Source organism: Myotis davidii, unplaced genomic scaffold (assembly GCF_000327345.1).
Source record: "Myotis davidii unplaced genomic scaffold, ASM32734v1 scaffold569, whole genome shotgun sequence".
Lineage (NCBI taxonomy): Eukaryota > Metazoa > Chordata > Mammalia > Chiroptera > Vespertilionidae > Myotis > Myotis davidii.
Window position 1 is genome coordinate 1,133,500 of NW_006299876.1, and position 25,657 is coordinate 1,159,156.

At 39.4% G+C, this 25,657-nt stretch overlaps 1 protein-coding gene across 1 annotated transcript in view; it reads right to left on the minus strand.

The window, feature by feature from the left end:
* TENM1 (teneurin transmembrane protein 1) overlaps window positions 1-19,037 on the minus strand; it is a 409,966-nt gene extending 390,929 nt beyond the window's left edge. Inside the window, exon 1 of the mRNA XM_006776037.2 lies at window positions 18,799-19,037. Within this exon, the coding sequence (XP_006776100.1) occupies window positions 18,799-19,037 (239 nt within the window). The remainder of the gene's footprint in view (window positions 1-18,798) is intronic.
* Between the last annotated feature and the right edge of the window lie 6,620 nt (window positions 19,038-25,657).

Below are 25,657 nucleotides of genomic sequence, written 5' to 3' on the forward strand. Positions count from 1 at the left end.
CAACCCAGCCCACCCTCTAAATCTGGGACACATTGGGGGATGTACAACTGCCAGTTTAAGCCCACAGGGGTCAGGCCTAAACCGGCAGTTGAACATTTCTCTCGCAATCTGGGATCGCTGGCTCCTAACTGCTCACCTGCCTGCCTGCCTGATCGCCCCTAACCACTCTGCCTGCTGGCTTTTTCACCCCCACCTGTCCTCCCTTACAGGCTTGATCACCACTAACTGCCCCCCCGCTGGCCTGCTCACCCCAAACTGCTCCCCCACCACCGCCAGCCTGATTGCCCACAACTGCCCCCCTCCACTGTGACCCGCCTCCTCCACTGGGACCTTCCTCCAGGTGGTGGAGACGCCGGGACCGGCCTCCTCTGCACCATGCAGAACCACAGGACTCTCAGGCCTCACCACGCAGAGTGGCCACCAGGCCCCGACTCCACTGTAGGTGCAGTCATCTTGTGGCGACATTGTGCGAGGGTGTTGCACGAGGGCGTGACGCCACCTAGGCTCTGCGTCTGCTTCGGCCACACCACCATGGCTTTGTCCGGAAGGTCTCCCAGTCTAATTAGCATATTACCCTTTTATTTGTATAGAGATCATTTTTCATTTTCACTTGATTCTTACATAAGTTGTTGATTTTCTAAACCATCAGGTTTAGGAACTGTATGACCCATATTCTCAATTCTTTTTCTGACATATTGCATGCTGCTATTTCATTTAGTTCATTTTGGGGCTATTCCTTCTTTTCTTTTCTTTGGGGTTATTTTTTTGTCTCCCCATTTATGCTATCATGGAAAGTTCCAGGAGCCGAGTTGTTGGGGCCTGAGCCACTGTGGCAGGATTGTCAGGATCATCATGCACCCCAAGAATCACAGGAGAGCTCAGTTGCAAGATGCTCAGTCACAACATGTTGGTGTGAGTCCTGCATACGCTGAGAATCATGGGAGAACCCGGGACGTGTGGGCCTTCTGCTGCTGTGGCAGGTCAGTGGGAGAGGAATGTGCTCCAGGACTCACAGGTGCTTATGGCCGGGATGGCTGGAGTCTCAGTGTCTGTGGGTGTGCAGTTATGGTAGCAGGTCTTTGTCCAGGGTGGCTGTAGGGTCCTGGTTTGCATCTGAAGCCAGTCTGGGTCATGGTGAGGCTGGGCTCCTAGGCACAGAATTTCTTCCCTTGAAGATGACTTGGTTTCTGTGCCAGTGCCATCCTCCTGGGAGTGCTTGCAGTGGTAGCGGGGGCTCCCTGTCTAAGAGAGTCCCATCTTAGATCCCCTGAATGTCATTTAGTATCTAACTGTACACACACACACACACACACACACACACCGCACATGTCCACACACTCCCCTTCTGCTCCCTCATTCTCTCACACTTTCCCCCTCACTACTGTCCTGCCAGCCGCCATCTTCTATATCCAGAACATGCAGTTTTGAAGTAGCTAATATCCCTATGGTAGGGAATCTTCCTCTTTATTTTTGTTATTTATTTTTATAATTTTTATGGTTTATTTAATTTATTGGGGTGGCATTGGTTAATAAAATTATACAGGTTTAAGGTATACAATTCTACAATATCTAATCTGTACACTGTGTTGTATGTGTGTTGACCACACCAAGTCAAGTCTCCTTTCATTACTATGTATCCTCCCTTTACCTTCTTCTCTCCCTCCTTTCCCTCTGGGTAATCACTATACTATTGTCTGTGTTCATGAGTATTCCTTTTTTTCTTTGTTTAATCTCTTCATCCTTCTCACTCAGCCCCCTATTCTTTCCCCTCTGACAGCTGTCAGTCTATTCTTTGTATTCATAAGTGTTTCCACTTTGTTAGTTCATTTTGTTCAATAGATTCCACATATTAATGAAATCATATGGTACTTGTCTTTGGCTCTCTTATTTCACTTAGCATAATACTCTCCAGGTCCAACTTGAAAGACTTCTAGAAAAAGATTGTTTTGTCAGGCACTTAAGTTCTCATCTTCCTCTCCAAGCTCACAGCTGTTCCTTCCTTGAGGCCTTTTGCACTTGAGATTGGTCTATTATCCAAACAAACACCTTAAATCCTAGGGCCAAAGAACATACACAACTCACTCATAATTGCCTCAAAAGTTTGCCCTTTCTGACTAAACAAGGAAATCATCATAGGAGATGGAGAATAGAAAACATTTTCTACTTTCAATTTTTAAAATTGCTTTTGAAATTGTCTCCCTCATGAACCTGTCATGAGACATAAATCTAAAACCTGACATACTGATTAGAACATGCAGAATATATACTGATCACAGCAAATGAAACATTAACTCCCTCAGGTTATGCCACCTAAGAAACAGTCAAATTCAGCTTTGTGCTGTGCTCTGAAGCTCAATAACTATAATCTCACTTAAGCACAGGAGAATTTGTGAAAACCAGGACTTCCTTCCACAGAAATATTCTCTCTCAGGTCCCCTGTTGTGTGGATTCCAGATCTCAAAGAAAAATCCATTGGTTCACTTTAATTATTCAGGGACAGCACAGGGAGATAAACAAGGGAAGGTAAACCTGAAAGAATTCATGCACTTCTTTGACCTCTTAAAATTACATTTATATTTGGCAAAAATAATATTAAGCCTGAAATTATTTTCTTTCTGCATCATTGTCAATACTCAGAAAAAAACACACACATATTGGATTCACAGGGTATAGTATAGAAATGGCTGGTTGGAATGTAAACCCAATTTCTATTGTATTTTTATCCTTGAATAAGAAACAAAATGAAGTTACATTTATTTCATAATTAGTAAGAGACAGACAATATGAAAGATAATATCAAAACTTCTGTAGCTTCACTATATGACCCAAAGCAAGGTAGATTTGTAACTAAGTTGTATCTTTAGTCCTGTTTCTATGAAGGGTGTTGTTCTTAAATTCATTTATTTAACAAACTGTTACTGAGCACGTATCGAGTATATCATAGTTTAGTCTTATACTGGCCTAAGACTGCCTATTTACCTATAGTTGCCTTCCATGATCACTAACCCCTGACAGAATATATTATATATATTACCCCCCTAGTGTCTTCCTCATTTCCCCTTGGCTATTTGGAATTCTGAAAAATCACAACTGCTCAACTTAAATTCATCTGACTTGTTTGGGGACCTCACCTAGAATTAGTTATCTTGCAATTAATTAGAATACAACTAACTGGAAAGCTCAATTGAGCAGGATACATTTTTTAAACCCTCATTCTAGGATACAACCGGATATGTCCCCTGATAGGGAATTGAACCAGCAAGTTTTCAGTGCACAGGACAATGCTCCAACCAACTGGGCCACTTCAACCACACTGAGCAGTATACTTTCAGTCATAGGGTAAATGAAAAGAAGTCAACCCAGAGAATAACAGCCATAGTAAAGCCAAAAAGGACCTTCAATATCATTTACCTCTATTCCCTCATCTGGCTGGAGAAAAATGAGGTTGATAGGAAGAAAGAGACATTTTCAAGGTCACACAGCTATTAAGTGGCAGAACTAGACTTGAACTTGATTTCTAACTCTAAATCCAGTGCTTTGTCAACTACTTACAAGAGGCTATCCAAAATTTGCAAAGGATATCCTGGGACCACTAGACATTTTGTCCACTCTACAATATCCTTTATACCTAGATTGCTGTACAATAAAAAATCATGTTCAAAATGAAAACCCCAGCATTCAGTAAGATTTTCAATTATAAAATATTAAATTATGATCATTTGGATTAAAATGGAAAGTAGATTCATATTTAAGAATGATTTTCAACAAGAATGGCAATTTTTAAAAAGTTCTATTTAACCTTAAGCTAACCACCAAATCCAATTAACCAGAACCCCCAATTTTCTGGGCATTTAGGCGCATCAAGATTTTAATATAAATAGAATAAAATCTAGATTATGTCTCTAGGCAGGGAAATTTAACTGAACTATAAATATTCACCAAAAGACAGAAAGGGAAAACTTGTGGTTCTTTATATGGTTCTTTATATTTCAGAGACAAGTTGTTATAGTGGAAAGAATATTGGGTTGGTTGCATAAAGACATGCATTTCAGCTCTAACTCTTGTTCTAAGTGTTGTGTGGACACATTATTAAAATTTCCGGTTTCTTTATATTTATAATGGGCATGATTTCTATTATGTCTACCTCTAAGGTTTTTTCTTTTTAGTTTAAAATAAGATAATGAAAAAGGGACTTTGGACAATCAAAAATTATACACACACACTTACATATGTACATATACCTACATGTGCACACATACATGTACATACATACAATATATTATCTAAAATCTGAGTATTTTGAATATGACACATGAGAAAAAGTGTTTAGCTACAAGTGTATCTACTAAAAAGCAACCAACCATGTTGCCATAAATTTATCTAAGTTAACGATACTATTCAGGATAGTAAATCACAAAATTTGAAAGATTAGACTGTCATAGATAAAACAAAACAATTATTTTAGTTGAAAGGTGGGAGAAATAGCAGATTGTGAATAATTTTATCAAGAAGAAAATCAATTTACTTAGGAGGCCAATATAGTGCCACAAAAGAAAAGAATCAATGATGTCTGTGGTTTTATGATGTACTTAATATTTTGATAGTTAAACTGGAAATAGTCATAAGTTAGCATTTATAGTTTATATTGTCAATGAAAGCCCTGTGCGTACATGTCACTAGAAAAATATCTTCATTAGTAAAAGGGCAGTGCCTAGTGTTTTGTGTATGCCAGATGGAGACAGGAAGTCTAAATTTAATCTTGGGCTGGCCAATGATACCTACTTGCTCTTAGGAATCTGGCTTATATTGAGATTCAACTTTAAAAATACCTCCTCTGATATAAGATTTGCAAAGGCAAACTTCTGGCACCTAAAAGATTTATTATTCCTGGAAGGCAGTGTCATGATCAGCTGTATGCCTTTGTGAGACTTGGAAACCTAGAAAAGCATGCATTGCTGTGTGGAATCATGCTGTTTTCCTTCTTTCTTTTTTAAATGTGTTTTTATAGATTTTGAGAGAGAGACAGAAAGGGACAGGGAGAGAAAGAGAAACATCAAGGTGAGAGAGAAACATTGATTGGTTGCCTCCTGTATGCACCCTGACCAGAATCAAACCTGCAACCTGAGCATGCACTTAGACCAGGAATTAAACTGGTGACCGTTCAGTGCATAGGACAACACTCCAACCAACTGAGCCGAACTGGCCAGGGCAAGTTTCCTTATTGTTTTTAAATATATTTTTATTGATTTCAGAGAGGAATGGAGAAAGAGATAGAAACATCAATGATGAGAGAGAATCATTGATCAGCTGCCTCCTGCATGCCCCACACTGGCAATCGAGTCCACAACCTGGGCATGCACCCTGACAGGGAATTGAACCATGACCTTCTAGTTCATAGTTTGATGCTCAACCACTGAGCCACACCGGCCGGGCAAATTTCCTTATTCTTTACATTAAGGAAACAATCTCTAACTGGGTGTCAGTTTATTTCTGTCAACCATATTTGCCATCTTTGTGACTACTGTGTACCTCCTCACTTAATGTAGTTCCCCCTTTTATTTCCTCTCCTCCAATTTATATGAAAGATTACCCAGATTGAGCTTCCTCTCAATCTAATATTCCATTTCAAAAGAGTAGTCTCTGAAACCTTCTGTTTCCATTTTCTCATCTCTTAACAATTCTTCAAACCCACTGCAGACTAGCTACGGTCTCATCACTGTACTAAAATTGGTTGCTTATAATTCAAGAAGTCTGTAGTAGACAGAATCAGTGGTCTCTTCTCATCCACACTCTATTTGACCCTTCTGAGACACTTGAAAATCATGACTACTATCTCCTTGAAATTTTCTCCTTTCTTGTTCTCCTCTGTGATTACTCCTCAATCACTATGCTAGCTTTTTCTCCTTTATGGACTCCTAAGATGTGTTCCCATGGTTCGCCTTATAGTCTTTTTCTAGCACTATACTCTTAGCAACTAGAATAGTGGCTAGTGCATAGTAGGCACTCAATACAGATTTGTCAAAATTTGTTAGAACTTACCTATGCAAGAATTCATCATAGCCTTTATAATAAACCATTTTTCATTTAAAATATTACTCACATTCTTATAACCTTAGATATCACACCAAAAAAAGTAACAGAACAGAGAAGCAGATGTTACTGTTGATTTGCTTATCTGTTCGCCAAAGGGGACAATTCTTTTTGAGCATTCCTATTTCTTAAATGGAATACTCAGTACTGTAATTTCATGATTCTTGCAGAGATATTTTAAAGACCTCAAAACATAACCTGATAATATCTTATGCTTATAAAGTTACAAACATTTTTGTGTTGTGAAATTAATAAAGAACCAGTTGGATTTTCCCAAAGGGAGATGTTTAATAGAATGTCTTACACACACACACACACACACACACACACACACACACACACACACCTCTGTAGAAAAGTAAAGAGAATAATTGACAGGAAATACTTGTTTGCTACTTCAAATATATGTCATATTTTTAGTAAAATATAATAGATACATGTCTATTAATTAATATGACATGGCAATGAAAATATTTATTATGAGTAACTAGATAAGTAACTTTGTATTCAATTAAGTTGTTAAGAATTAGTTTCTCTCTTGATCAAAATCACATATTTCTGGTTATAAATATTCAACCTAGGAGAGGGAAGAATATATGATGAGGAAGGGCAAAAAGGTTGCTATAGAGATTCCCCTAAAATTTAATTTTTGTTTGCTATTCTCATTTTATCAATCATCTCATTTTCAAAAATTCTGTGAAACATCTGTCTAGATTTACATTTGGATTGCTAAATAAATCTTCTCCAGATTAAAACCAGAATTTATCTTACTTATGGTGAAATTTCCTATCCTTATAAAATGAAACATTATATTTGCCTATGGTTTTTATTTTGAAACTAGAGGCCTGGTGCATGAAAATTCATACACTGGAAGGGGGGGGCCCTCAGCCCGGCCTGCACCCTCTCATAGTCCAGGAGCCCTCAGGGGTGGGAGCCGACCCAGTGATCAGGGGAAGGCGATGTCCCATCACACCTCTGCTGTTGCCACTGCCAGCAGTGCAAGCCTTGGCCAGCCCTGGTTACCTGAGCCTCAGGCAGCCCTGGGCAGCGGGGCATCCACCATCTGAGGCTTGCCTGCACCTCGGGCTCGCCCTGGGCAGCTGGGCAGCCGCCATCTGAGGCTTGCCTGTGCTTTGGGCTGGCACTGGGTGGCTGGGGGGTTGAGAGGACTGGGGAACTCCAGAGGCAGGCACCACTATCTTGTGGCTGTGGGCGCTGCCATCTTTGAGGGCAGGGTATTCAGTTAGCATATTATCTCCTTATTGGCTGTGGGCGCCACCATCTTTGTGATGACATGAGGGTCAATTAGTATATTCCCTCTTATTAAATAGGATGAAACTGAGAATAGTCAATTCAAAAGCATTTTTTAAAATCTTAGCACAACCAAAGTGACCAGGGACTCTATCATAATAATCTCCAAAATACTGTCCTTCATGGCCTAAGCACAATAGACTATTATAGATATACTAGAGGCCCAATGTGTGAAATTCATGCAAGAGTAGGCCTTCCTTCCCCCGGCTGCTGGCACTGGCTTCCCTCTGGCACCCAGAACCCGGGCTTCCCTCCGGTCGCCAGCAGGCACCTAGGACCCAGGCAGCCCAGGCTTTGTCCAGAAGTTTGTCTGGAAGGTCGTCCAGAAGGACGTCTGGTCTAATTAGCATATTTTGCTTTTATTATTATAGATTTTTACTCTCAATATGTAAAATATATTTTTAAGACTACAGAACTCTCCTTTATGTAAATTTAACATATACCACATCCATCATTTGGTGTAGGCTGAAAAGCTTGGTTGATTCCTGTTCATCTGGAGTAAACAGGATTTATAGGTCATAGATTAGTTCTACAAAGTCTTTTCCTGTCTTAAAAAGAATCTTTAAATCTATGGCTAAAGATAGATTTTGCTAACCCCAGTGCTATTAAAGGATTAAAGCATGAGATATTGTTGAATCTAAGCACTGAATATGTATATTCTGAACTTTTTTGTCTCTAGTCATTATTAAAGGAAAACATTATGTCTCTAAATCTATTTTTACAATGCAAATATCCTGAGTGTGGGGACTACTTATAATTATAAATGTTAGATTTTAGTAGTACTATATAATAAAGAAATATAACCACCATTTGGGGAAATTACTTTTATGGGTTAGTATTTGAAGAGAGAAACATCGAGTGGTTGCCTCCTGCATGCACCCCAACCAGGGATGGAACCTGTAACCTGGATATGTGCCCTACTGAGAATCAAACTCATGACCCTTTGGTATACAGGATAATATTCAACCAACAGAGCCACAATGGCCAGGGCTATTAACCCATTTTTAAGATCAGAAAACTGAGGTTCAGAAACTTTCAATAATTTGCCCAGGCACATAAAACTAGTAAAGAGCAGAACTGAACCTCAAACCTGCATCTACTGGTTTCTACAATCCAAATACTTAGCCACTCTTAAAAACTTTTATGAAGAAGGCACAAACAAAATAACTTAGGTATCAAGGCTTTTTACACAGGAAGGAAGAAATTTTCTGGAGAAAAATCACAGAAGATTTATGAACTCTAGTATATGCAAAGATGTGTCCCTTGATAAGGAAAGAGACCATGGCAATTTAACAGTAGGAATTTCAGAATGAAATTTAGATTTCTGGCTCATACCTTATAGATTACGGGCTTTTGTTTCCAGAATGATTATCCTTATTAGTATTAGATGAAACATTTGCTCACAGAATAGCCAACCTATTAAAAGGGTTGAAATAGAAAATGGAGAAAAGGGAGAGGAAGAACAGGAAGAATAATGTCTAATATTACCGAAATAAATAACTGGTGATTGTGTATGATTTCGAGTGCAATATGTTCTTCCAAGAATGTCCTTTCTTCCGATTTTTACCTAATGTCTCCTCATGATTTTATTTAAAAATGACTTTTAAGCCATTTTCACAGGGAAATTTCCATTTTCCTTCTTTCAACTATCTCAACACTTCCTTTGTCACCACTATTCTTACCTGGATTAGGTCGACTACCTCCAAGCCTCCCTACCATGGAATAACTTAAATTTAAAGCAGCACTTCTCATGTATTGTTTTTTATTTTGCTTGGCTTTCCCTAACACAGCAAGTAGTTGAATGTGAAGACCTAGACCCACAGCCTGGGTTCAAGTCTGACCTGGATCTGCTACGTCATACTTGTAGGATTTTTCAAAGTTCTTTAACCCTTCTGGACCTCAGTTTCCTCATCTGTCAATGAAGATGGTAACACCAACAGTACCTACTTCATGGAGTTATTGTAAGGATTAAAGCAGTTGATTAATAAATACTTAGAAGAGATTAATCAAAGACCTTATCTATGGGCACAGACAGTAGGGTGGTGAAGGGCTGGGGTGGGGTGGGAACCGGGTTGGGGGCAATGGGGAAAAATAGGGAGATATTTGTAATACTCTCAACAATAAAGATTACAAATAAATAAATAAAAATAAATACTTAGAACAGTGTTTGGTATGATGCTATATATTTAGCAATCATTATTACTAGTACTAGACCCCAAGTTTCCTGAGTACAAGGACTCATTCCTCAGAGTAACAACAGTACATGATGAATAATCAGTAACTGCTCACTGAATGCCTCCCTGTGCAGGGCATGCTCAATAATCCACAGACTGGAAGGTCTATGTGAATATTGGATACTATTAGAGCAGATTAAAGTTAATGTACTCTCTGAACTCCAGTGACTAAATTTCTATCCTTGACAGTGGGGCAATTCCAAGCTCTTACATTGAAAATAAAAATATTTATTGCACATTTTCTATGTGCCCAGCTCAGAGCAGACAGTTTAGATCTATTATCTTATTCAGTTCTCAAAACAACCCCACAAGGTAGGGTCTGTCATTTTCTTTACAACAGATGGAGAAACAAAGACCATGGAAGTTAAATAATGTGTCCAAGTTTACAACCATGTAAGTAGCTTAGTCCAAGGCTCTTTAAGCATATATGCTTAATATATCATCCAGGTTCTCCATTTCATCTCTGGCAATGTTCCCTTTTTTCCAAGTTGTGAAAGACATTCCCCTCACCCAAACATAAAACAGATAATCCGGACATTAGGAATGCTGAGAGAAGTCTTAGAGGAGGAGCCAGAAAGTCTGATTCTGAGTAAGGAAGGGTCCAGGGCAGGCATAGCCTTGAATGTACTAGGTAGTCATTGCATTGTTTCTATGAATGACAGAAGACAGGTAACAATCCAAAAGCTGTTCTGGAGATTTATCACAGAGCAATCTTACAAAGCCTCACAGATATGTGCCATCAAAACTTAGGAGAGGGAATGGTTCTCATAATTGGAATTTGCTGGTTGTTATGAATTGAGTATTTGTACCTCCCCCATTCATATGTTGAAAACTAAACCACCCCGGTGTGATAGTATTTGGAGTGGAGCTTTTGGAAGTGATTAGGTCATGAAGGTGGAGCCTTCATTATTGGGATTAGTACCCTTATAAAGGAGAATCCATCCATTCAGCCATATGAGGACACGGGGAAGATAGCAGTCTATGAATTAGGAAGCGGGTTCTCATCAGACACGGAATCTGCCAGTGCCTTGATTTTGGACTTCTCAGCATCCAGAACTGTAAGAAGTAAGTGTTCCTGTTTAAACCACCCAGTAAAAGGGATTTTGGTTATAACAGCTGAAATAGACTACTATATTGGTGAAAGAGTATATTCCATTTAAAAGAACACTAAGAGAGGAAGTAAAATGATGCTGTATGTTTTTACTTGGGGGAAATCATGAACATAAGGGTAAAAACATCTTTAATTAGATGATGATAGAAACAGAAAGGGACAAAAAGTGGAGTAGTTTCTTGTGTATTATTTTTGCTATTATTGTTCTAGCATCTATCAAGTGCTTACTATGTGCCTGCTAATCTAAGTATACTGCAACCATTAACTCATTTACTCCTCATAACAGCCTCATAGGTAGGTGCTACTAGCACCCTTGCATTAAAGATGAGAAAAATGAGGCATAGTGAAGTAATATGACAAAGGTCAAATAGCTAATAGATGGTGGATCAGGAAATCTACAATAAGCTTTTTGGCAAGATGGGGAAATGGGTGCTCATTTCTAATACTGATCACCAAAGTGTCCTAAGAATAGTGTAGTAAACATGAGTGATTTCAATTCCAAAGATATCTGCTAGATATATCATTTAACTAAAGGTAAATATATGATAAGTCCCAAACTTCCCTTGTTGATGACTCTAACTCCTAGAAGGTAGAGAAAATGATAAGGAGACATATTTCTCTCACTGACTCAAAAAAGAGAAACTGGTGAGTTGAAGGTGATAGAAATCTTTAGATAAAACAACCATTTTAGTTTAGAGTCCCTAAGTGTATTATAAAGCAAAAATCTTAGACTTTAGGAAAGTAATTCGCTAAAAGGTATAATCCCATGTCCTGAGACACTCTAAAAAAAAGAGAAGAATTTAAAGTTGGAAAGGTTTTGGCCTATAGACCTGTGTGCCTGTACTGGGAGCTTACCATTCAGTTTAGGTTTCTAAAGAACATGTATAAACATGTACATTATGAAATATTACTTGGCCATAAAAATGAAACCTTACCATTTTTGACAGCATGGATGGACCTAGAGAGTATTATATTAAGTGAAATAAGTCAGTCAGAGAAAGACAAATAGCATATGATTTCACTTACATGTGGAAACTAAAGAATAATATAATGAACTAACAAAATAGAAACACACACATATATACAGAGAACAGACTGATGGTTGCCTGAAGAGAGGGGGTTGGGTGAAAAAGGTGAAGGGATTGAGAAGTACAGATTGGTAGTTACAAAATAGTCATGGGAATATAAAATGCAGCATAGAAATATAGTCAATAATATTGTAATAACTATGTATGGTGCCAAGCAGATACTGGAAATATTGGGAAAACAGGTTGTAAAGTATATGATTATCTAACCACTATGCTGTTCATCTGAAATTAATACAAAATAATATTGGATGTAAACTATAATTGAAAATAAATTTTAAAAACAGAACATGTACCAAAATAAAGGGATGAAAATCAAGGATGTCAACTAATGAACTCATATGCGTATATTCATAACCCATAGACATAGACAGTGGGTGATGAAGGATAGGGAGGGGAGGGAGGAGAGAACACTGGGGGGAAAAGGGACATATGTAATACTTTCAATAATAAAGATTTATAAAAATAAATACATACAAGAGGCTGTGATGCAAATAACACCAAGAAGGGGCATACCCCAGATGAGCCTGAAGCTTGAAAAAACTGCTAAAAATGACTTAAGAGTTTTTGGGTTGTGGGGATTGGGCTGGAACTGACAGTCCAACATCCCCTGAGAGGTACTAGATTGCAAAAGGGTGCAGGCCAGACTGAAGGACCCCACCGGTGCACGAATCCATGCACCAGGCCTCCAGTATGCATATAAGATCTTTGGTTAGTCTCTTCCCACCCTCCCCACACCCTTCTTCCCTCTGAGATTCATCGGTTTGTTCCATGTTTCCATGCCTGTGTGTTGAGCGTCTACCCACAGTGGTCAGTGAGCATCACAGCTACCAGTTGAATGGTCGAACAGTCAGACACATAGCATATTAGCCTTTTATATATATACTAGAGCAGAGCTCCCCCTGTGGGAGTGCACTGACCACCAGGAGGCAGCTCCTGCATTGAGTGTCTGCCCTCTGGTGGCCAGTGTGTGTCATAGTGACCAGTCATTCCCAGTCATTCTGCTGTTAGGGTCAATTTGCATATTACCCTTTTATTATATAGGATAGATGTTTAGAGCAAGAAGAACAAGGCTAGGACAGATGTGCAACTCATGCAAAGTTACTGGATGACCAAGATTAGGGAGGCTTTCTTAATGACTCATTTTCTTTGTATAAAGAATAATGATTGACTTACAAGGGTAAAAATAATGATCAATAACTGTAAATGGAAGCCCAAGAGAGGCAATGTGCTCATAAGAAGGCACTCAACTGTTCTAAATGAATTAAAATTATATCTCAGAGTGGTTAGAGGTCTGGTGGCTTGGATTACCTACTCATAGTAGCTAAAATTTCAAGACTGTGGTATAGTGAAATGTGTCAGAAGAAAGAAGACAGCAAATATTGACTTTGGTTTTCTAAAGGGACAGGAAGCTCAGGGTCTCCTTAGACTAGACCAGTGATGGCAAACCTAAGACAGGCGTGTCAGAGGTGACACACAAACTCATTTTTTTGGTTGATTTTTATTTGTTAAATGGCATTTAAATATATAAAATAAATAACAAAAATATAAATCTTTGTTTTACTATGGTTGCAAATATCAAAAAATTTCTATATGTGACACGGCACCAGAGTTAAGTTAGGGTTTTTCAAAATGCTGACACGCCAAGCTCAAAAGGTTCGCTATCACTGGACTAGACCAAGAAACATTATGTTGAATGAGTGTAAAATTCTAGAATAGGTTATTTAAAAGGATGATTTATAAGCACTTAGAAAAAAATAGTTACCATGAGAAGGCAGCATATATTCTCTAAGAACAAGTCATGTAGGACAAATTTTGTTTCATTTTGACATGGTTATTGGATTGGCAGATCAATGAAAACATATGTATGCTATATCTGGATATCAGCAAGGCTTTTGACAAGGTCTCTCATGATATGCCTGTGAACAAGATGGAGAAATGTGGGTTGTATGTTTAGTAAAAGAATGCTGCCTGATGGAAAAATGTCAACCTGCAGGAAGGTTCCAGTGGCATGCCACAGAGCTCTGATCTTGATCTTGTCCTATGAACTATTTTTATTAATGACCTACATGAAAATGAAGAAAGCATACCTAACAAACTTACAGATGGCACAATTATGATAGCAATAATATGCAAATACTTTGTATGGCAGAATTAGAATTAAGCTACATCTCCACAGGATAACGAGTTGAAATCAAATTAGGTAAAATCAAGCCTCTAAACATATTTCCACCTGCACTCATCCCTCATCCCAAACACACAACTTAAAATAGCTTCAACTATATAATTATATATTAAATAAAGTGTGGCTTAGCCTCAAAACTTGTTAAAAAGTTTTAAGAGTTTAGTTAAAAGTATTCTTGATGTGTATCAGTAGTGTATGTGGCTATCAGAAAAAGCTGATATTGAAGTGAACAGCATTAATGGAAACAGAAGAAGGGACACAACTGATTGCTGGCCATTCCTAAATGAGTCAATCAAGGCGATTGTCTGGGAAGAGTTTCATCTAAGGCACTTCAGATCTACTCCCAGCCTTTGTTCAAGGGGTGGCCAAAATGGTCATGCTGGTGCTTTTATTAATCACAGAACCTTTGTCTCCGCTCAGCCTCAGCTGACTAAGGGAATAACTGACAGGGCTTGCTAAGAAACTTAAATGCAGCCTAGCACAAAAGAGGTGAACTGGGCTCATAGATTTCCCTCTCTTAGGTTTTTGAACTGAAGGGGAGCAGAATTTGCCACCCCTATTTTTCTCTGGCATTTTTCTTATTTGGGGCTCATTATTTTTTTTTAAATATATTTTATTGATTTTTTACAGAGAGGAAGGGAGAGAGATAGAGAGTTAGAAACATCGATGAGAGAGAAACATCGATCAGCTGCCTCCTGCACATCTCCTACTGGGGATATGCTCGCAACCAAGGTACATGCCCTTGACCGGAATCGAACCCGGGACCCTTCAGTCCGCAGGCTGACGCTCTATCCACTGAGCCAAGCCGGTCTCGGCAGGGGCACATTATTTTTAATTAACTGCAGACACAGGAGAAGCTCTGAAAGCCAAGTAAAAATTAACTTCTGTAAGAGTTGTTTACATGTATATGGGAAATTTCTATTTGTAACGGTGTCTACCTCCTTGTACCAGGAGGAGGAAGATGAGTCAATCCTTAGAGACTCTTTATAAAATTGATTTTTTGAAAGAGAGGAGGAAAGAGAGGGAGAGAGAAACATTAGTGGGAGAGAGAAACATCAATCAGTTGACTTTTGTATATGCCCCAACTGGGAATCAAACACACAACCTGGGTATGTGCCCTGACTAGGAATCAAGCCCACCACCTTCTGGTTCACGGGACGACACTCCAACCAACTGAGACAGTATGGCCAGGGCTCTCTGGAGACTCTTAATAATTGAGAAGCAATAACAACTTTACTCTTTTTCACTGTGCCTTTCCTAATAATCTCCCATAACTGGCTCCCCACCCCCAACATCTTTCTTTTGTCATTATCTAGAGACTAGAGTGCATGAAAATTCATACACTGGAGCCAGGGGGGAGGGGCGCCTCAGCCCAGCCTGCCCCCTCTCACAGACCAGGAGCTCTCAGGGGAGGGAGGTGACCTGGTGATCAGGGGAAGGTGATGCCCCATCATACCTCTGCTGCTGCCACTGCCAGCAGTGCAAGCCTTGGCCAGCCCTGGTTTCCTGAGCCTCAGGCAGCCCTGGGCAGCTGCACAGCTGCCATCCGAGGATTGCCTGTGCGTTGAGCCGGCCCTGAGTGATTGGGGGGCTGAAGGGACTGGGGGATTCCAGAGGCAGGCGTATGGAGTGGCTGGGCCCACGTGGGGGCAGGTCCCACATTGCTGCACACCTGCCGCCCTGGCGGGGCTGAGGGAACTGGGCGCCACCATCTTGTGGCTGTGGGCGCTGCCATCTTTGAGGGCGTGGCAGTCAATTAGCATATTCCTTCCTTATTGGCTGTGAGCACTGCCATCTTTGCAACAGCATGAGGGTCAATTAGCATATTCCCTCTTTATTAGATAGGATTGTATTTAAGGTGATGGCTTAGGCCATTTCAGGAGATTACTCAGTTTTTCTGGGTGTCTCCTGTGTATACAGGAGGTACACATATTATTAAACTTCTGTTTGTTTTTGCCCTGGTAAGCTTTTATTATAGGGTAGGCTCAGCCAAGAAACTATAATAGTAAAAGGAACATAAGTTTCTTTTACTACAAGATATCAGATAGTTAGCAATGGGACATGCAGCTGAAGTGATGGAGTGAGAGATGCCAGTGGGTACCGTGGAGTCACGTGGTGGCAGTGGAAACTAGACAATGTTATGACAAAGTAGAAACTATGTGGTAGATAAAAAATATAATGAGCTGATGATACACTATTGGACAAAGAAAGAGACAGAGAGGGGGCAAATATTTAGAGGATTGCTGAGTCATGTTAGTGCCAGAGACCAATAGGGCTTACCTGCCAGTGAGAATTTACCAAAATTTCCTGGGTTCCCAGGAACTGACTATATACTTAAAAATATGCTTGCAAATACTCCAGGCAAGCTGAGTGATCTCTGCTCCTTGCAACCAAAGAGCCTCCTAAGAACCCACACCTACGTTCAGCCTTGGCCATAACACTTCAACAGCAGTTTGGACAAACTGAAATGTGGGACTGACATGCAGAGAGACCAGGATGGAGGATTTGAAACCAGTTAATTTGAGGAACAGCTGAAGGAACTGGGGACACATTTAGCTCAAAGAAGAGAAGAATCAGGAATATTGAAGGGCTTTCAGGTGTAAGAGGGACTTTATTTATTCTGTGAGACCCTGGAGCCAGATCTGGGAGCAACGGGCAGAGTTAAGAGGTGGGAGATTTTGGTTCAATAATAACTTTCCAGTAGCGGTTTGAGATGACACGGAATGCCTTAGGAATGAGTCAGTTCCCTATTATGAAGATAGTATTTAAAGAGAGGCAGGTGACCACTTAGTACGGGTAGCAATATTTCCTTTGAACTGTATAGTGCTTTACAATGTATGAAGTACTTTCTGAAAAACTAGCTTGATCTTCCTAACAACCTGTTGAGACAGGCCTTTTTCTATTCGTTTTTACAGATGAGGAAGCTGAGGCTCAGAGAGGCTATGTTGAACAGCTCACGAGTAGGTGTCAGGTCACCCACAGTTACCTTTGATTGAATACACATGAAAACATTTTAAAGGCTATATTTGGAAAATCCCAGCTGATCAGACTGATAGGTTTTCTAGGATTTTAAAAAATTCATCTTTGTGATACAGAATATATTTTCAAATATACTAAAAAGGTACTCTCTGCTCAGTCTCACATGAAAACTTATGTTCTTCTCTGTGTCTTATGAAACTGAGAGCAATTAATACATTCCTTGCATAGATACAGAAGGTCTGTGGGTGTAGTTTGTACAAACATGCCTAGATGTACATTTCAAATAAGAATAGTTTTCTCTCTCCACTTGCCAGAGCCCATTCCCCATACTCCTTCCAGATTTCCTGTTATTTGGCTTCTTAGAGGAAAGGAGTGTGTTTGCTTGTCAGGATTGCTAGTTAGCCAGATTGCCCCAGTGTTTCCTTAGCTCTCTGTCACTAAGCCCTGCAAAGGAATTAAAGGAAGAATGAGTAATCACCACTGTTAGTGAAAACTCCTTGAAGATATACTGTACATTAGTCACTGCTTTGCTCACTTCATTCACCTCCCTGCCTTCAATTAAAAAATAAAAAAGAACACTATATAAACCCTATCACTAGCACAGTTCTAATTAGGTTATCTTCACCATATGTGCTGACTGCTATATTTTCTCTTGGAAGATAGCAGAAACATCACTTTATGAAACTATGTAATCTAGTAAGTGATGGATGATACAGAGTTTCCTGGATTTGGGCCAAAGTGTTTTCGGTTTGTTCGTGGTGACATATTCTGTGATGCCATGCCTGGCATTTAACTTAATATGCTGCTTAGGGAAAAAATAACCAGCCTTATAATGTGGGTTTATTAGTCCTCCCATTTCTATTCCCATTACCAGATAGTGGGATAGAAATTGATCAGAATTGACACCAGACATTGCTTATGAAGTGATATATTACACCAACTGTTTACATACAAATGTATTTAGAAAAACTTTTGGTGGTAGATCTAAATAAGGCATAGAGAAGACAAGGGGGAGCTCTTGAATTTATAAGATAACAGAATACTGTGTTTTATTAGGTAATGTTTTTCATATTAATAGAAAGTTGTAATTTTCTATTTAAGATAGTGACTGAAAATGATGAACAGTTTCTCAGTTAATCACAGCTTGTGCTAAAAATATATTATGATTAAGGGACCTAGAGCTGTGGAGGAGTAGAATTTTAATCACATGACAAAGATTTGAGGAGTGACTCTGGAAACTTAAATACATGAAGTGACAGAAAAATAGAGGCAAACTTCTTTGCTCAAAAGACCAAACTTCATCCTAAAGGCAGAATCAAGTTTTTAAAATTATACAAGGACGTCCAATTCATGAAGCAAATCCCTTCTTAAAATGTTGGAAGGCAAGTTACTATTTCAAAGAATCCTATAATAAATAAAATGCCCACTATTACTGTTCCTCCAATTGTGTTTGGATCTTCCCATTTCTTTAAATGAGGGATGATTGCCTTTTAGTAGTTTGAGGAAACAATGATAGTCTTAAGTAATGGCTTTGTTTCCTATGTTTTTATGGGTGTCTGCCTGTGGAACGATTAGGCATCTATGGTTTCATCTTTTCACGTGTATCTGCTCTGGCCTGTGTCTGCTGGCGGGCCTGGATCTAGATGTGTGTTCCTATGTGTGCATTTGTGCTTGTGAAGGGCTCTGCATCTCTCTTCCAATGAGTGTCTTTGCGGATATTTATGGTAAGATGGGTTTGGGCACTCAGTAGAATCATTGTCTGCTAATCCTTAAGTTTAGCGGGGTCAGTAATAGTTCAAGTACCTGGTCTCCAATGGTATGTTGCTGTTCAAAACCCAGGTGTTATGCAGATGAACCGAATCCTGTGTACTGGTTGGAGGAGCTGGAGCAGCTGGGCTGGGCTGGCTGCGGGTAGTCATGGACCTCCTCTGAAGAGAGTCCGCTGTAGGGGGCGGCTTCCTGGCACAGGTGCAGGCATGAGGAGGTGGCGGTGGCGGCGGGAGGGGTCTGAAGGTGAACTGGTTGTGTGGGCTGCTCTGCATGTCTAAAAGGAGAGAAGAAAAACACAAAATAGAGACTTACTTTCCCACTTGGCAGTCAGGAAAACACAGCCTGTCAGATTTCGCATTTCAGAATAATATAACCTGTGAGGTGTGGGAAGTGTTAAGTTCAGTCTATCTGAAAAAATGTCACTTGACTTTCAAAGACAAGTGCCCACATGCTCATGAAATGTAAAACATTCACAGTTGCATTTGCATGTAAATTCTTCAGGGCTATTGCAGCTAAAAAGTAAATGAGGCCGCCTCACACAATTTGTCATAGTTTCTGCTACTGAACAAATAAATCATCAACAAGACACGAAGTTACAGAACAGAAGTGAGCCGATTTCCATCAGCTGCAAAAGTCGCACTTCGGAAAATACCAACGAAAGGCACAAATTTATTGCAAGGAAAATCATTCAACACTTCCAATAAAACTATAAGGCCACCTTCTGGCTCACCTCAAAAAAAAGATGCTAGCCTGCCTACATGGGAGCAAATCCATACTTCAGAAAAGCAGCTCACAAGTGTGTAACTCAACTACGTGAAACTAATCTCTCTGCCAGCCCCCCTAGTCAGAGTGCTACTTGTAAAAATAGGCTAAACGGAGTTTTTTCAGGTTATTATATATATGTTTCCATGGTCACGCAAAGCACAGTCTGCACCCTGAGCCCTTCTGCCACATCTTTCTAGGAACTATGCCATATTAGCAGCAGCTTAGGCAGCAGGGACACTGGTGTTTTTTGTTTGTTTGTTTTGTTTTTCTGCCTATTTGCAGAGAAGGCAGCCTGGGACAGCAGTCCTCAGACTTCTGTTGTTGCTATTATTTTGTACTAGAGGCCCAGTCCACAAAATTCGTGCATTGGGGGTCCCCTTAGACCAGCCTGAACCCTCTTCAATCCAGGACCCCTTGGGGGATGTCTGACATCCATCTCACAATCCTATGCCCCCCCAATGGCCTGGTCACCTTTAACTGCCCCCCAATGATTGGTCTCCCCCAACTGCCCACCCTTCTGGCCTGGTAACCCCTCATGGCTGCCCCCACCAGCCTGGTCACCCCATGAAGCCTGTTGTTCAGTCGTTTGGTCGTCCCTCACTAACCCCCCGATGCCGGCCTGGTTGCCCCACGCAGCCTGCTTGCTCAGTTGTTTGGTCATCCTTCAGTAACCCCCTGCTGGCCTGGTAGTAGGCAGCCATCTTTTGAGGGCTTGAGGGTTAATTTGCATATACCCCTTTATTATATAGGATGTTTCCACTATTTTCCTAACAGGCACACGTAAAGACAGTGAGTTAGAATTTGGCCCATGAGAAATACCCCAATTAAACCCCTTTGAAAAGAAATCACTACTGTAGCCGATAGCCACCTCTCTTCTACAGGAGAAATATAATAGATGTCAAATGATTTCTTGTAGCACCAGCACATTCCGGTTAAACTTTGCAACTGCAATGGCTTTGCCCCACCTCCCAAATGACTGAGAGTTGAAAAGCAGAAAAATGCCAGAGGCTTCTGATGCCTAGCAAAGGGCTCAGCTGGTTTGTGGGGAGACATGCTTTGCAGTGGTTGATCATGGGGGAAAAAAATGACTTCTCTCAGTCCTTCCACTTTAAACTTGAATTTTGAACACATTTGTATGGTTTTCGTATTTAAAAATGATACTAGTGCCCCAAGAGCATGGCAAATTCCTCACTGTGTTTTCTAGTATAGGTGGCTCTCCCTTTAAATGAACTTGCTATATGAAAAATTGAATTGTACAAAAGATAGATAGGGAAGGGAGTGGAGACGATTCATTTTATAGAAAGAATTGCTTTAGATAGTTAGCTACTCTCATATATTTAAAAGGAACTAAAATGCTTCATGAATTTTCCAAATCGCCTCCATTATTTCAGGCCCAGCCCAAATCCCTTATCCACTAAAAATCATCACAAGTACTTAACATCTCATTAATTTTTTTAAACTCCCGGGCTTGTACTTATAACCATAACCAGAAGCATGCTTTCCATCCTTGGGAATCAAAGCACTGAATGCTGGAACCCAAAGGACCCTGGACATCCTCTCATTTTGCTGATGAGAAAACTGACACCCAGAGCACTGCTTGTCCAGGGATACTTGTTAAGTGAGTGGTATGGTCTATATTATAACTCACATGTCCTGACTCTCTGGCCAGTGCTCTATTTACTATATTGCAGATCTCTGTGATGAGTTTTCTTCTCATCTCCTTAAGATTTAGAGACACAATCCTCCACATTTTCTGGGTTTTTCCCTTATGACATGCCACCTTGTTTTGCAGTGATTTGTTTATAAGAGTGCTTATTTCTTAGATCATATCTCCTTAAATTTAGGGGAAAAGGCAGGGTGGAGTAATGCTATACAACACAGCAGAGTGGAAAGAGCACAGAACTTGGGGGAATGACAAACCTGTGTTTGAATTCTGCCTCTGCCATTCTGAAACTTTAACCCCTCCTTTGTAAAATAGATAAAATATTGTTTCCTAAGTTACATTTTAATTCATGTAAAATGTGCTTGAACAGTGTGTCAGTACCTATTTATTCTTGGAATGTAGTAGAATTATGACTGGAAATGACCATAGGGGTCCACCCTTCTCCATCTTAGAGACAACGAACCAAGACTTAGAGATGAAGTGACTCATTCAGTCATTCAACATGTATAAATTTGCCTGCCTATGTCTGATGATTCCCAGCCCAATACTCTTTCCATTATACTATTCTAGAAAATAAATGACTCTCTTCTCTGAATGTAACACTTACAGTTCTTATACTAGTAAATTTGGTTTCATAGTTTGCAAAATTACAGTATTCCATTGATATCTCATGTTTTTGTCTATGCTCCAAAATAGACTCTGTGTTTCTTAAAGCAAGATCATCTACTATTCTTGTATGCCACATAACATTGAGCACAATGGAGGTACAGAATATGATTCCTAAAAGCTTTTATTGATAGAAGAGTGATTGTTTCACTGGTCCATGGAACCTAAAGTACCACCTTCTATGTTCCTTTGGCATTTTCATTCTGATGTAGCCACTGGATATCTATTTGATAGTTCACAAAACAGTAGGTTTCCCCCTGCGAAGTTTCCATAAAATGTAACCTAGCACCATGGGGAAGAAGAATGATACCCTGAAGAGGGTGCTTAAGATCATTCCCCTCCAAGATATAAGAAAGAGCAGCCATGACACACACTGCAGATTTGCCATTTAAATCCATGAACTTAACAACACAGGGAAGGGAAGCAAAGGGTGGGAGTCCAGAGTTAGAAAAAAATCAATTTTAGGTCTTGGGTTCAGAACACCTCCATATGATATATATGATATATATATATATATATCAATCATATATATTATATATATATATATGTAATGTTTCTCTCAGTACAGTTGTTCAAAAGAAATAAAGCTTCTATTCATTACAATTGTTCAAAGAAAGAATCAGTCATTATCATCTGGATTTACTGTTTGCTGGATTTCCTCAAAATCTTTGCAACTCACTTATTATTTTGAAAAAAAGAGAGATAAAAATTCTACTTCAATTCTACTTCATCAAAAGGTACAATCATGGTATTATTATAAAATATTATGCCATTTCTGATGCAGGTAAAAATGCTGTATATAGTAATTTTGATTATATATGTCTCTTCTCTGTGTTTTGATTTATATCTATCTTATTGTGTATTATTGTTTCCACATTTTAAATATGCAGAGGTTTCCCTACTTGTTAATACTGTCTTTAAAAGCTTTCACAATATTGGATTGTTGCACTGAGTAGAATACTTCTGGACCTTAAGCCCTTATGAAATGCAAATCATCTCAGCTTCATTCTTTTTTTCACCTCAGGAAAAAGATGGAAAATGCATTTGTTTCCTCCCAAATGAAGTAATGTAACCCTTGGGCTCCATGAAATGGAATTTCTCAACATTAAACACTAATGAAAAATACATTAGGGGTCAGTGTCAGGAGCTCTAGAACACTAGTTATAAGGGTAAAGAGTCACATGCACTCACTTCCAAGTGTATCTGGCAGCCATATGTTTCTGTGCCCAAGAAAGCTGTAGTGATTATGCATATGTGGATATCCAGACGCAGTTATAAAGCTTTTGAAAGTAAATTAAGTTTTCAGGTGGAAAGGACCAATTCAAATAATTTACTTGGATAGGAGCCAGTTTCAGGTTTGAGGTCCTAAAATAAGTTGGTAAGAAAACCTATCCTGTGGAGTGAGGGTGGGAAGGTGAAGATATTCCTCCAAACTGAATATCCAAATCCAAAGCATGTTAGGTGTGGCAGAGCTGTTCAAAAAGTGTAAGTCTGCAGAAAGATTACCTTTGTCTTCAAAAGGTAAGAGGGAGAAGAAAATTGTCCAGCACAGCTTTTCTCTTTTTTTCTCTCTTTTACAAAGAAACCTTATTTTGGATCACGCGTCAGAGAAACCTTTAACCAGAAATTAGAATCTCTTTTAGAAACTTCGTGTGGAAACTTATCAGGGTGTCAGTCGGGCTTCTTTGCCCATTCATTTCATTAGCACACATAGTCAATTTATCTGTAAGGCGATGTTTGCATTTCTAATATTCATGGTACTGTGCACCATCACACATTTGCAAAGGGCTTATGGGAAAATGGAGTTGGGACATATGACCTGAAACTTGCCTGTGAAAGTGGGTGTCAGAACTTACGAGTTATTGTGAAGTGGTGGAAGGAGTGTTATCAATCAGACAGGAAGCTCTAACAGTGGGTGTGGATAAGGCTCCTAATACATGCAATGAACTAAGATAGCTGGTATATGTTTCAGGTGTATGTACGTATATGTTCATTTTGTGTATTCCCACATGACTTATTGAGTTGTATGCAGTTTTCTGGATTCATCTAGTATTTTTAAAATCTTTATTGTTGAAGATATTACATATGTCCCCTTTCCCCCCACATTGACCTCTTCTAGCCCAACCGCACCCTGCACCCCAAGCCTTCACCACCCTATTGTCTGTGTCGATCATGTGATACTTGTTTTTCTCTAGCTTATTTCATCTAGTATTTTTAACAGATGGAGTCACATATATTCAAATGAAAAATTTATGTTATGTTCAAACTGTTCTCAAATATGCCAATAGCATGGAACAAGTTAATATTTTCAAAACAAGCTTTGTAGCAGAACTAAATAATCTTCTGTAGGTATTAAAAAATATTGTCATTAATACAGTGATAAGAAATAGATCACTGTTTCTTTAAAAATTTGACCAAAGTAGACACATGTCTAGTTTCCCCCAGATTTCTTAATTGATACTTTTTTTCTGTAGTGACATTATGAATGACAATACCCTACAAATGATTTTCCCCCAAAGTTACAATGCAGTGTATGTTGCCAAAAGGGACACATATATATACATAGAGCTCTATAAAAAGGTCACAGGGAGACAGAAAACATGTCTGCACTTGTGGACCTTAGTCTGTGTTTCATTATCCCATTGGCCAAAGCGGGGATAGTTCAACAATTCTTTCTCTGTAATTCTGGAATTGAAAAAATCCTGAAAACTAAATATTTTTCTAATTCAACTGATGGCAAAACTTGATCTGAACTGATATGAGAATATGAATGTTGTTTATCTATTTCATTTAGTGGATTTTCATATATTTAGTTATGGAAATATTGATGTATTTTGTTAAGGAGTGCTGGGCCACATCCCAAACTGGGTGGCACATAATATGCAGCACATGCATGATTGACATTACCTTTGTAAAATATGAAAAATTCTAAATTCTGAAACAAATGGACCCCAAAGGTTTTGATAAGAGATTATGGGTCTGTATTGGCATTTAACCACCTCTCTGAACTCTTATGAGGCAATATTAATTAATGCTTACTTAGATCTTGGTAATCTACTGTATTTGCCGGTGTATAAGACGACTGGGCGTATAAGACGACCCCCTAACATTTCCACTCAAAATACAGAGTTTGTTATATACTCGCCGTATAAGACTACCCCCTCTTCCGCACACCTTTCACACACCAAATAAAAGGTAAAACAATATCAGATTTGATTTTTACATTTTAATTTATATTCAAATGCTTATGACATGCAGGAAAACTGTCACAAGGCTGTATGTAATCAAACATATACATAAAACAGTGCAAGTTTATTACCGGTAAACATACCGGTAATTCACTAAAGAAAACACACTCTATAGACTGGTACCGTAGATGCTTCTCAGGAACACAGGCAAGCAGCCCACAACCTAGAGGGACTGTCAATGATAGAAGAAAGATAACAAATAGAGGGAGAGAGCAAGTGCCGGGCAAGTCCCTAGCAAGTTTGCTGGCGTGACAGTTTCACCTTAAAAGCCTTCAAACTCCTCTTCATAATCTGATATTAAAAGTTCATCAACGACATCTTGGTGCCATGATAGGGATGATAGGGGTTTGACTGGTCGACATTTTCTATGCGGTACTGTACAATGGGCCAGTATTGTGGTTGGCTGTTGACTGTATACAAAGCCTGATTTGATTGGTCCCTGCTCCCTGTTTGCCCGCCCTGTCACTATAGCAGTCTGGTCCACCCTTGCATCAGCATCTCCCTGGGACCTCACTAGTGTGCAAGTGCGAGCTCTTCAACATTCTAACAG